Source organism: Amia ocellicauda, chromosome 1, assembly GCF_036373705.1.
Source record: "Amia ocellicauda isolate fAmiCal2 chromosome 1, fAmiCal2.hap1, whole genome shotgun sequence".
NCBI lineage: Eukaryota > Metazoa > Chordata > Actinopteri > Amiiformes > Amiidae > Amia > Amia ocellicauda.
In genome coordinates this window covers 11646392-11659769 of record NC_089850.1, presented here as the reverse complement: position 1 = coordinate 11659769, position 13378 = coordinate 11646392, and the positions used below count along the sequence as shown (strand labels likewise).

The following is a 13378-nucleotide window of genomic DNA, read 5'->3' as shown; positions in this document are numbered from 1 at the left end:
GTGCGTGTACTGAGGCTTCTTCAACCGAAGGCCTTTTTTAAATAACAAAATTAACCCTCCACTTCCAGAATTGATTTGCTATGTTCGCAACCTACCAGGGAATTTAGCAGAAGGGAATATTGTCACTGTGAACACATTGCTATTAACACCACAGCAGAGATATTAAATTGAAACTTTTGAACTGTAGCCTCCTCTGTGGTGCCGCGATTCAAACACAGCAGTTCCGTGTTCAAGAGTGTGAAAGGAATGAACTCTCTAGACTGACGGCTATTACTGAGATATGTAAACAGGCGGTTTCTTCTTCCGTGCTGAGCTTTTCAATCCTGCTCCTAGAGTAGTACCCTAGTGTTTGCTGGTTTCTATTCCAACTGAGCTGTCAGTAACTGAATTGAAACCAAAGCTGAACTAATCACTTTCTTAATAGGATACTGTTTACAGCTGCTAAAAAAAGTTGCAGGTTCAAGTTACTTGCACAATTTTACAGGTACAGTAATCTCTCGAGATACGCCAATTTCGCATTAACGCGCAACACGTATAAACACGACCGCGTGTTTGTTGTCCATTTCAACGCGGATGGATCTCGGGTGCAAATTAAAGTTGTAATACAGTAATAAAGCAGAAAGAAAATAACAAAATTATCACTGCAGCACACCTTGCGTATGTTTGTTACAGATTGGATTATTTGTACTGAAGTGACACTTTGGACCCTTTTTTTTTTTTTTTCTTATTTATTTATCTCCTCTGCTCCACTTGATATATTTGAGCGTTGCTCCTTGCCTCATGAAAAAGTTGACAAATTTGTGAGCATGCCACACTTTAAGGTTATAAATAGTCCCGAATCTGGCAGCCGGCACACAGCACTCGCCGATGATTCACGAGCCGCCTGGATTCCTGGCATCCCCTGCTGCACTTGCCCGGGATGATGCTGAAGATATTAGCAAATTAGCTCTGCGTGGCCTGCCAGCTAATTCACTGGAGCCCTGCACACTCGCTGCTGTAATTAAAACTAATTATTTTGTAAAACATGTTAATACGTGGATATGGGAACTAAGCTTTTTTTTTTGCCCCCCTTTTTTTTCTCATTGTGGAAATTTGGTGGTGTTTTAGGATCATTTGACTATAGGCACATCGGGCCCCTGGGAGACAAACAGCTTTGACATTAATGGCAAAGCAGTCTCTTTGAAATTGGCTGAAATTAGACAGGGAACACTGGTTCTGTCGGGACTGCAGGAAAATAAGTCTTCTAAAGGTCCCCTTCAGAACGCAGTGTAGCCTGACAGGTATCATTGTCACCTCTAGAGCTCAGCGCCTCCCACACCAGCCACTGTGGGGACAGGATTTCAATGGCTTCTACTCCAATGGTGTCTGCCCTGCCCTTCCGAAATACATTAATTAATTATTATAAAAATGAAGCTTCAATTTTATAATAAAAGGAAATGAGTCGCCACAGTCCTGAACACAGTTGGCTTGACCGTCCCTGCTTGCATCGAGAGACAATTGCGGTGTGTTGTAAATAATTAATTCCCTGGTCATGTTGTGTCTGTCTCCCGATTGTGGTTTGGTTTTGAGAGGATTAGGGTTACCACACGATATTGTTTTGCAACCAATCAAGATTGTAGAGACCCAAACACTAAATTAAGAATATCTACTCAAAGGTAGGATGGGATTAAACACAAACATTTCAGCCACCTGTTAATCGGAAAGAACAGCATTGTGGTGCCTTTTGATTTTGTCAGAGGCTTCTTTATTCTGTGCTGCAAAAAAACGGCATCAAGTACGGGGTTATAATTTGTAATCAGCAAGTGGGTCAAAGTTTTGAGAAAATCCTCGGCCTAAAATAAATACTCGCTCTTTCCAATGGTACCAAACAGTACTTTTTAAATTAGTGTCACACAAAACCCTCTTGTTTTTTGTTTTTCTTGCCCCCTCCCCCTCTTTTCCCACAGGCCCTATGAGTCTACCAGGGGACATGATGATGGTTAGTGACCCAAAGATGAAAGCAGACAGCAAGGAGGACAGCGGTCCCGCTCCAGAGCCCAAACCCAAGGTATCTGCCTCTGAGCATGTGGTGCTGGTTTGGACATTGCTGACTTTGCTACTGCTGCCCCCCGTCTCTGCTGTCCCTCTCTCTCTCTCTCTCTCTCTCTCTGGTCCTCTTACTTGTGCTTTCGTTTTTGAGCATCCAAACCCAAGGAACGGGAGGCTACAGTTAGTGGTAGGGATCATCCAAACCAAGCTTCAAAATTGCACATTGTTAGGCCTACCTTTTGATGTTAAAGGGTGCCAGAAAGAAAATCCCAGATTACTTGAGACTTTGGGAACGGGCTGATGAGCAGACGAGTAATATCAAGCACCCATTCCAGTGCGGTGACTTTCAGAGGGCAGTGATAGGGGGAGCTTGTGTTCAGGAGCGGCGAGATCCTCACGGATGATTTCTCAGGCCAGCTGTTCAAAGACATCTGCCACCTTGTCCGTCAGAGGCAGCGACTGAGACGGGAAAAGGTCTGTCGGTCTTTCAATCGCTGGCAACAGAAGGAGGAACTAGACATTTGGACCACCTTGTTAATGTCGACAGACATCTGCGGCTGTGTTTATCCTTTCCTTTCATCCCGCGGCAGTGTTAACTTATTTTCATTAATCAGCAGAGCCGCGAAGAACGTGTTTGTCACGTCTCTGTATTTGTTTAACTGGAGTATTATTGTGGTACCACAGATTTTAATATTTTATTTTTGTTTCGTAATGGCTAGACTGCCCTAATATATTGGTCCCTTTCCACTGCGGTGTCTAAGCCAAAGTGGCTTTTAATTAGCTTATTTTCTTTGCCCTCCAGTGATAGTGATTCAGTGCAATTTCAAAATGGGTGCCTAATTAGGTGAAAGTAAAGGACCAAAGACCAATGCGAAGGAACACATGCGTTGGGAGACTGCTTTAGGTTATTTAAGTTAGTTATGATCTGGAGAGCCTGCCTGTGTCTTGTTCTATCTATCTCATGATCATATCCTTATTTGCAGCATCATCACATGCAGTGGGGGAGTTGATAGTGTTGACATCTTATCTGTGTTCACCGTCCTTTTTGTTGTGCTCTATTGGTTTTCTTTTTTCTTTCTTTCATTTTTTTTTGCATGTCTGTCTCTTTCAGTCCTGTCTTCCATCTCAGAAAGCGGATCTGAAAGTTACTAGTTCTTACTGCATTCGTTTTTGTGCCTTCATTTTTTTTTTTTTTTTTAACAACTATCAGTGGGGAAATTGGCTCAATGGCAGCAAACTAAGACTTGTGCCAGCACGAATGTACACCGGGCATTTATTTTATTTTATTTTTATAATCTTTTGTTTTGTTTTTTGGTTTCATTTTGCCTTCAATAACATGCTTCCTGTTTTGGCTACAGCAGCAGCAGCAAGACCTGATATTTTGCTTTCTGACATCAGTCTCACAAGTAAAGTCAATGGCTTGGGTTTATGGCCCCATCTTCAGCATCTCATGTTAGCTTCCAGACTTAGCATGGTGGCTTATTATCTTCAGCTCAGCACCTGCGCAGCTCTCCCAGTTTTTACTTCCTTTCTTTCTTCTTTTGGTTTTAAATATATATATCTTTTTAATTTTAATAACAGTTCATGTATTTAATTATTTTAGACAGTGAAACCTGCTTGAAAGACCACCAGAGCGAGAGAAGTGAAGAAGATCGGTCTTGAAAGACCGTCAAAACTGTCTTGTTATTAAGAATCCGTAGTAGCAACTCCCAGTTTTTTTTCTTTTTTTTTTTTTTTTTTTTGCTGACTGTTGCAGTTTTGACACAAGGGAGGGGGCGGGAGGGAGGTTGGGGAAGAAAATTATACTAAAAAATCTTTCTAGATACTGGCTGTGCCTCCTGAGCTGGGCTCTGGCACAGATTAAAGAAGCCAAACAAAGGTTTTGTTGGTTTACAAGGAGTTCTGCTGCTCCGTTTTGATCTGGCCCTGTCTGAGCTGGGCCCCAAGGTCTGAACTATAAGAGAGGAGGTCTTTGAGGACAGGTTTAGCTGTCAAGTGAATTACAAAGTCAGTTATGACTACGTCTACCACTACTACTAATAAACGTGTGCCCCTCGTTTGTCCTATTCTTTTATATTCTCTATCACAGGATAGCTACAGCTCTCAGTGTATTTCTCAGCCCCCCACCCCCGGCAACCTGCCCATCCCTTCCCCCCTGTCCCCAAGCCCTGCCAGTCTCTCCTCTTATCAGGGAGATGACAGTGATAGCATTAGCAGCCCTGCCTGGCCAAAGACTCCAGCAAGCCCTGTAAGTGGCTCAACTTCTTTTTGTTTTCTGTTTATTTTTAAGCTTGCTTGTTTATTTACTTTTTATTATTATTATTATTATTATTATTATTATTATTATTATTATTATTGTTGTTGTTGTTATTATTATTAGTCAGTATGCAAAAGACTTTCTCATTAAGACAAATCCTGCAAAGAACAGATCCTTCCATTCACTGATCTTTAGTCTCTGTTGTATGAAGCTGTTTCAAGTCTTCATCACCAACATTGCAGTGAATGTTGGGATTTTTATGACTATTACTGCTGTTTGTTTTTACTTTTTGTCATTGAAAATTGAGAAACAAATCAGAACCATTTGTACTGTCAATTAAAGAAAAAACATAATTGCATTTGCTTTGTTCTAAAAATGATTAAAATAGACATTTTTAGAATAGGCATGATATAAGCACATATTCAGTAAAAAAAAAAACACTCAGTGGTTCTGGAAGTGGTGACAATCCTTAACTAAGCTGGTTTGCTCCCACCACAGTGAAATAGCAGGTGCATCATTACAGTATTGAATTGCCTATTTAAAGACACTGGTTTGTTCTTCTGGTTTGAAAACCTTTAAAGTCACTGTGTGGGGTTAGGATGGCTAGGTAGAAGAAGTGGAATGAAGACTGGTATGGGCTGTCTGTAATGAGCCAAAATGATTAGACACACTATGCTCCAGATGACACACTTTCCCTGCAAGGGAAAGGGCTCCCACATTGATTCATATTGAACTCTGGTACCAGTTTTTTTGTACCTTCTGTATCCTTTCGATTCACAGTGACCCATCTCAGCAAATGCATCATACTTCTGAGTCCAGTGTGTTAATGAGAAAGTCTGCACTGTTTACGTGAACATTATTATTGTTGTTGTCGTTAGTGTCTTCCACAGAGAAAATGGCGCCAGTGCTGTATAGAGTCCCTGAAATGCCAGAACCAGTCAGTGTCTGTTAAATAATTCCCTCAGCTAAAATGCTTTAATCTAGCTTTCCATATTGATGTGCAAATTGGGGATAAATATGTTCTGGCTAATATTCAGGTTGTGTACTCAATCTCACACCACCTTATTAAGGCAATTGTGGTTCATTAATGTTAACAAATAGGGATTTACTGGTTTATCAAGACTGGCCTGCTTAAACCTCACAAAAAATATTATTACCTTCTGTTTTTTTCTTAAAGCAGTGGGAATTATATGTGTATTAATACATTTCTGAACGACAAATCATGTTAACTTGACCGACCAGACTTATTAAATGTCTTTTACGTTCCACAGAGATCCATCTTAAATTGGCCCGTGTTTCTGAGTCACAGAGATACAGTAAAATGGCTGCCATTTCATCAAGTGGGACTGAGTGTATAGTATAAAATGCTGTTGTGTTGCATCTTAGTAAACAAACATGGCTGACTTGAATTGTAGGATGGTTCTGTCAGTGTGGGAGGTAAGCCTGTCAGCCCTGTTGATGTTTGTTAGATCATGGTACTTTACAAGAAAGGTCCACCACCTCATTTAACAGTGGTTAGACCAACCAAGAAAACTACCCTCCAATATTTTTTTCTTTTATCGTATACAGTGCTTCTAAACAAAAGTTCTGTACTTTTCTTGGGGGTGGGGGTGGATCAAAATGCAAAGAACTAGTAACCTTCATTTCTATCTGTGTTTTTTTCCAGTAGCTTGACACACACTGTGCCGCACTGCACTGAACTTGCCCGGTTTACCCCCTTTTCCCTTGGTTGTTTCTCCGTAGAAGTCTAGCTCTTCGACCATCACCAACGAGAAGATCACCAAGCTCTACGAGATGGGTAACGAGCCCGAGCGCAAGATGTGGGTGGACCGCTACCTGTCCTTCATGGAGGAGCGGGGCACGGCCATCCCCAACCTGCCTGCCGTGGGGAAGAAGCCCTTGGATCTCTGTAGGCTCTACATGTCTGTCAAGGAGATCGGGGGCCTGGCCCAGGTGAGTACGGCATCTTCTGGAGATGTTTCAAGTGTTAGTCCTGCCAGAAATAATGTAGTAAACAGCTGATGGTGCCTCATTCCACAAGATAAGGAATCCAAATCCTCTTCTGTCCCATTTCTGGCCAAGGGGCCTTCAGAGGAGATTAGTTTGATGGCTGGAAAAAAAGATGTTCCAGCTGAATGTGTATGCATTAACAATTGAGCTGATAGATACCCCATGTGATTAACACGATGATTTTTGTATTTTTGTGTGCCTTTGTAAGTGTGAAACGTCCTGCTATTTTTATTTATTCATGCGTGTTTTTTTTTCCACCGAAGGTGAACAAAAACAAGAAATGGCGTGAACTGTCTACCATTCTCAACGTTGGGACCTCCAGCAGTTCTGCCAGCTCCCTGAAAAAGCAGTACACCCAGTACCTGTTTGCCTTTGAATGTAAAGTGGAGCGTGGAGAGGAGCCACCGCCGGAGATCTTCGCTGTGGGTGACAACAAGAAACAAGCCAAGATCCAACCGCCATCTCCTGGTAAGAAGCAGTACTGCTCGGCCCAGACTTGAGCAACAAAGCCAGCACCCTGCTATAGGCGGCTTTCATTTGCTGTGGGTTCTCAAGAATTTCTGTGCTGTGAAACAATAAATAACGCCTCCCCCAGTTATTGTTCTGGGTTCTGCTCTATGTTGTTTTTTTGGTTTGGTTTGTTTTTTGGTATTCTTTTTAGGTTCCATTGGTGATTTGTATTCCACACATACCGAAAGAGTATCCTGCAGATACCGAAAGGAAATGTTTGTCTGGGGCTCTGAGAATTCCCTGTTTTGAACTTAAAATGCTTCTTGAATTGGATACTTAACATTGTTTATTTAAGTTGTGAAAGTAAAGAACAGGGAATGAAATTGTATAGGTTTTGAATTGCTGGAGGGCTGGCTAGACCTCAAATAAATGAAACAAATAATGTCCACAATAGAAGGTAAATATAACATTACTGCTGGGGGAGTATCATTAAATAACATTGTATTACAGATTAAAATGTTTCACTCTGTTACAGAAGACAAAGAGTTTGTATTTGATCGCACCATTCTGGAATCTGGCTTTCCTGTCTTTGTAGTTCTTTGCACCATAAATCATTTGGCAGCACAGATTATTTTAAGGAGTATTTATTGCTTAAAAAGAGTGCTTTTTTAAAGTTGTAAACCTGTTGCTGTGTAATCGATGTGCACTAAATTGAAGAGAACTGGAAGTAAAGCAAGTCTGTAATGGCACATTTCCGAAAGGAGCAGGCCCTGCTTCCTTTAATCAGACTGTCTGGATCCCACAATCCATCCATCTCCACTTGCAGGTGGCAGCCTCCAGGGCTATTTATAGCTGACAGGTGATGATGTCACAGAGAGCTGTCATGTAGCCAGGAGTGGGGAATCCCCAGAGGAAGATTAATGGGGAGGAGTCTGTGATATAAACAAAAGTGACCTCTATTCGACCTCCATTCACAACAGACCAGCAGCAGCTTTTTTTTTTTTTCTTTTTTTATGTAGAATTGAGGGCACTTGAGTTCACGCTGTGTAAATGTTCTTCCCGCCATGGTGTCTGACTGTGTGTATAGTCTGAAGTATGTGAATGCACTTAACCTCCAATAACCTCCTTTTATTGTTTACTTTCGAGTTTACACGTGTAGCTTCTGGCAGCGGACTCGGGGATATCCTCGTAAGAGAATCCCGGGCTTTTTTATTAGGCCGACTTCAATCGTTCAGCTGGGGGCGGCTTTCTTTCCTCTTCCTTATAGCTTTAATCAGAAAAGGGGGGGAGGCCTTACATCATTTGAAATGAATATCAATTTTTGACATTGTTATTATCTTTCTGTCTAAGATGTAGCCCTCTACGCAGCAGAGTGGGGGCACACTAGGGTCACTCAGAGCAGAGCTGGTGTTTAATATTCTGCTCTGTTCTATACCAGCTACTCCACAAACTGCAGGGGTGACGGGCAGATTAGTGTGTTTGATGTTGTTGCGTAGGAATTCCTATCTCAGCCCAATTTAAGAGCTGATGTGCTTTGGGTGAGGGGAACTAAATCGAGGGGGCGGAGGGGATATGATTGTCCTATTTCATTCATGGATTGTGGAAGGTTTGCTCATTTTTATTATTTATTTTGTTGTTTTTCAAAATCTGTAGAATACCAGTGACATTTGACATGCATCCAACTAAAAATAGTGTGTTTTCCGTTGGATGGGCGTACGTATAGTTGTAGTCAAAAGGATTCACCCCCTTTATCGGATATAATACTATCTCTTATTTATTCATTCTTTTCAGAGTTTGTGGAACAGTTTTTAACAGCGGGGGTGTCCACTTTTAATCACCTCTCCTATGCATAATTTGGGGGGAAAACGCTGTTGTTTGTTCAACTATAATGGCCACAAATGAGAGTTGCCATTTAACCCGTCATACTGGTTTGCTTTTCAGTATCTAAGGAACCCCAGAATTAAGCTGTACCTGTTACTGTACTATGTATGAATTACATATTTTTGAACTTGATTGAACCCTGGTTGTTGCTAGCGATAAACACAGGACAGATAATTAAACTCAGCTCAGACAGAGGCTGCCAACCCCAATTTGTACACACCTTTCATTTTCCAACGTGTGTTTTCACACTCTTGCATTATATTTTGAAAGGCATTCAGCTTTATTGCCCATAACTTGCCTTCTGATCAGCTTATTTAGCAGTGCGCTGCCTTTTAAGTGCCTGGGATCTTTGGTATAATTACAAACAGCAGGGTTCTCGGCTCACAAGTCATTTAGAAAACCTTCATTCTACCTGCTCGGTGGGTCTTGCTGGGCTTTGCTTCAGATTGTGCTTTTCTCTCTCTCTCTCTCTCTCTCTGATTTCCACGTCTTTGAATTTGAGTTTTCCACTGAGGAGGACTCCTTTTTAAGTGTAACATGTTTCCATGTGGATGGATTGAATTGTGGAACCCCTGTCTCCACATCTGATGCAGTGAAGGTGTTGAAAAGTGTGAGATGTGTTTGGCTGGTGTGTGAATATTTCTGTCCCTTTGTTCGTGACATATATAAAAAAAAAAAAATGCACAGACACATCAATTTATGGAATGCGTTTTATTTTACTTCTTGTGCCAAACACGGACATAATTTGTGCCTTTCATGTCGAGCGTCTGCAGTCAGTATGTGGGTGTAGTTTAGTAAACGTTTCCTCTGTGTATTATTTCAGATCTGGGAGTGCCCTGTAGCATCGTTTCTTAAATGAACTCTCTTAAGGAAGTTTATAGAATGAAATTGAAAAACAATCTTCAAAAGCTGCCAAAAATGTCTCGAGTGACTGCTGAAAGTTTCATGATCCCTGTATGTTAGTCCCTTAGCCCGTTTCCCTTCCAAAGCATTCAGAGATTTTACACCCTGGGCCCTCTGGCTTCCATTAATGCAGGCCTCTTTGTGATTCAGAAATCACGTGGAAAAACTTGGCCAACACTTGTTTTTTCTTTTCTAAATATTCTTAGTGTTTTCTTAAGATTTTGTTCTGTGGATTCAGACAAAAATGTTAAGTCTCCCTTGACTTCAGGACAAAATGTGAGAGGAGCAGATTTCCCTACAACCAATCAATAAGTGTTCATAGATTCACCGGAATTCCCTACACAACTGAGAAAACATGACTTCCCTTCAAATTGGGCCTCAGAACTTCCCTAATACTTCCCTAATTGCTCTATTGAAGTGACGCACATCCAAAATGACTGTGGTCTTTTTGTCCATTACAGTTTCGTAGGGTGCAAAATCAGCTTCTGAATCCGGCAAGGGGAGGGAAATGACTTTATGGTCCCCGCGTTGGTTTTTGAAGGACAGCTGCAGAAAGTACAACTCAGTCACCTGATTCAAGAACCTGTTTCCTTGCTCTTTTTAACTCCCTGCACTTCCTTCTCCCCTTAGCAAATTCGGGGTCTTTTCAAGGGCCGCAGACGCCCCAGTCGAGCGGCAGCAATTCCATGGCGGAGATGCCGGTGGATCTGAAACCTCCCACTCCGGCCTCAACGCCTCACAGCCAGGGTACACCGCTGCAGAATAGCAGGTAAGAGTGGCCTCTTCCCCTCACTGGCCGTTACAATATTACAATAATACTATTACAGGCAAAGAAAGGACATTCATCTCCAAAGACAGTGTCTAAAGAGTGTGGTGTCAGAAACATGTTCAGATCATCCCAAGCTGACAGTCTTATTTGATTTAAGCACAGTTTTCCATGTCTTCAAAAGGATTGTATTGTAATCTTCCTTATCAGTAATTTGCGTTCATTCGGCATCTCCTCCGTTTAAAGGAAGAGAAAAGCAATAATGAAGAATTCAATGTGCAGTCTGTATATTTCAGGTTTTTTTTCCCTACATAGTAAAAACATATCAACTATTCCAACACTCAAACCTGTGATTTTCATTATTAAATCAGTCTGAACAAGTAGGAGAATAGATCAGGTTTTATCTGTGCAGGGCAGCAGTGTGCTGGACAGGTGGCAGGACAGTGTTGTTCTCTCAGGAGCACGGGGTGACTGAGCTCCTTTCCTTGGAAACCCACAAGCTGCAGGGGCGTGAAGTCCTCTCTGTTGCTGCTGTTTCTGTTTGTCTGTATATCTGGAGGTTATCGCGGCAATGTTTGACTCCCCGTCTCTGCCTATATTCTCCCAGGAACAGCGCCGTTAGCATACAGGACCCCTTCTCAGACGTCAGCGACCCGGCCTTCCAGAAACGCAATTCCATGACGCCCAACACCTCCTACCAGCAGGGCATGAACGTGCCCGAGGTGATGATGAGGATGCAGTTCGAACCCAGCAAGGATCCTTTCAGTGGCATGAGAAAAGGTGAGCGTCACTGGGGTTATTTTATACCTTAAGCGTGTCAAGTTTGTCTGGCCTTCTTTTTCCCTTCACATTTTTATCTTTTTTAGAGACTCTTCCAGTCATTCTTGTAGTTGATTCTGCTCATCGCATTCCTGCCACGTGTGCTTTTATCTCACTAAGGAATGACAGTTTGTCCTATGGGATAATGTCATCTCACTCTACAGAATCATGTCAACAGAAGTGTACTTCTAATCTGTAAGGTGATGTTGCCATCTAGTGGGGAGAAATATATTTACGTATCTACAGCAGAGACTCCGGGGGGTTTTCTTACTCGAGGGGTGAAAACACAAAAACCAAAGTCAACAGTCATTTGTAAATGGGAAGTATTGTTATGTTTTAGTTCAATAGTTTAGGAAACCCTTATTATTAATTCAATACTTCTTTTATATTTAATTACTTGTAGAAGGCATAGTCAATGGCTGTTTGTGTTGATTCTTGTAGATATTGTCGATAAAGCAGATACACACTATACTTGTTTTCTGTGATGTCACATGCCTTTGTTTATTCTCTGATCCATCTGTTTGTATCTCTCGCCTTGTTATTCAAATCACACATAGTCTCCTGCTTCTCTGTGTTGTTTGCAGGCTTTGTATCATGTTTGCATGTTTGTTCATGGTTTGGGAGCCATAGGTGAGCGCTGGTAGTATGCATTGTTCAAATATTTCTCCCATGGGGTGGCGGGGGGGCTCAGTTCGGCAAATAGCACTGATGACACAAGGATCCAAGAGTGTCATCTGACCGATCTGCTCCCACATACTCAACAAGCTGGCTAGCATGGGGAGTCAGGCCCACTTCCCCTAGTGATGGGGAAACCTCTAACCCTGTGGTTGGGGTTGAGGGCTTTGCATTCTGGGCTTTTTTTTGTGTTCATATGTGTGCAGGTATTTTTTCATGTGAATGTGTTGACCCTGGGCTCTGTCTTTCTCTCCAGGTCCAGGAGGCAGTGAGACCTTCATGCCAGGTCAGCTGCCCAACAGTAGCATGCAGGAGATGTACAGCCGCGGCCCCTCGGGCACCATGTCCGGCCTGGGCATGGGCCAGCGCCAGCAGTACCCCTACGGACCTGGTTACGACAGGAGGTAAGCTGCACTGCTGGTATTTCACATTCCTCACAAACCACAGAGCACCTAGTCTGATTGAAAAAGCAGACTTTGCCCCTTCTTGCCCTGCATCAATCCATTGGAGTGAAACACATAAATAGACATTGTAATAAATTAAACATTGAATGTATTTGCTGTGCTTTATATATATGTATATATTTATATTCAGTGTCAAACGTAAATATAGTATTGTCTTTAATGTATTGATTTTGTTACGTATGATCATGTAAGTGATTAATACGTGATATTCCAATGTTTTAAGACCCATAATATAAATTAAAATTGCTTGAATCGGTCACAAGGCAAACAAACAGCCTCTGAAAACAGATTTTTCACCCCCGGGTCCTGCTAGATTTTCTGTTTGTGTTTTCCAAATTCACAGTTGGTTGAAAGATCAGGATTTGGTGTTGTGAGATTGTCAGATGATGAGGCCCAATGATGTCACAAAAAGCTGTACAATCTGGAAAAAGGAACGTTTCTGAAAATGATCAAATGTCTGCCCCCCCTTTGAAACTGTATGGATGATGAAATCCTGCAGTGAGAATGTGAAAACATCTTTATATCTATAACCTTCTTTTTTTTTTTTGTTAAAAAGTTATAATTCAACCTTAGCTGCTACTGGTGCCTTCACGTCTGTTTGTGTGTTTTGCTCCACTCAGAGCGGATCACGGGCTCGGCTCAGAGAGCAGCATGGGACCGCCGGGGAGTCAGAGTAACATGGTGCCTTCTAACAGTGACCCCAGCATGTACTCGCCCAACCGGTACCCGGCACAGCAAAGGTCAGGGCCCTCAATTTCATTACCATAAGCATGCGTTCCATCCATTTCCACAGTCCATGACAGATCCCATAGAGAAGACAAGCTTTGTGTGTTGTGCTCTGTGACCGATTCCTCCTGTCAGAATGGGCCCACATTAAAGACCTGCCTTGTTTTCTGTTCCACAGACACGAGGCCTACAGCCAGCAGTACCCGGGTCAGGGCCCGCCCTCCACACAGCTGCCCTACGCTGCGCACCAGCCAGGCATGTTCCCCCAGCAACAGGTGAGAGGACACACCGGGGGGAAAACAGTGGACATGAAGTCAGTTTTGTGAACGATCAGTGTTAGTTCCTGTCAGGAATATCAGTAGCACCGGGGGAGTGGAGAGTAGATTTGGAGCCGGGCCT

At 42.4% G+C, this 13378-nt stretch overlaps 1 protein-coding gene across 7 annotated transcripts in view; it reads left to right on the top strand.

Moving 5' to 3' along the window:
* The window catches only part of arid1b (AT-rich interactive domain 1B), a 180955-nt gene that overhangs the window by 162662 nt on the left and 4915 nt on the right, over window positions 1-13378 (top strand). For 6 of the 7 annotated variants that reach the window (XM_066718720.1, XM_066718555.1, XM_066718637.1 and 3 more), the window contains 9 exons: window positions 1947-2047; window positions 4118-4276; window positions 6029-6238; window positions 6559-6763; window positions 10160-10298; window positions 10903-11075; window positions 12046-12193; window positions 12874-12993; window positions 13158-13254. In XM_066718720.1, coding sequence (XP_066574817.1) covers window positions 1947-2047; window positions 4118-4276; window positions 6029-6238; window positions 6559-6763; window positions 10160-10298; window positions 10903-11075; window positions 12046-12193; window positions 12874-12993; window positions 13158-13254 — 1352 coding nt within the window. The remainder of the gene's footprint in view (window positions 1-1946; window positions 2048-4117; window positions 4277-6028; window positions 6239-6558; window positions 6764-10159; window positions 10299-10902; window positions 11076-12045; window positions 12194-12873; window positions 12994-13157; window positions 13255-13378) is intronic. The other variant, XM_066718968.1, reaches the window with a different exon arrangement.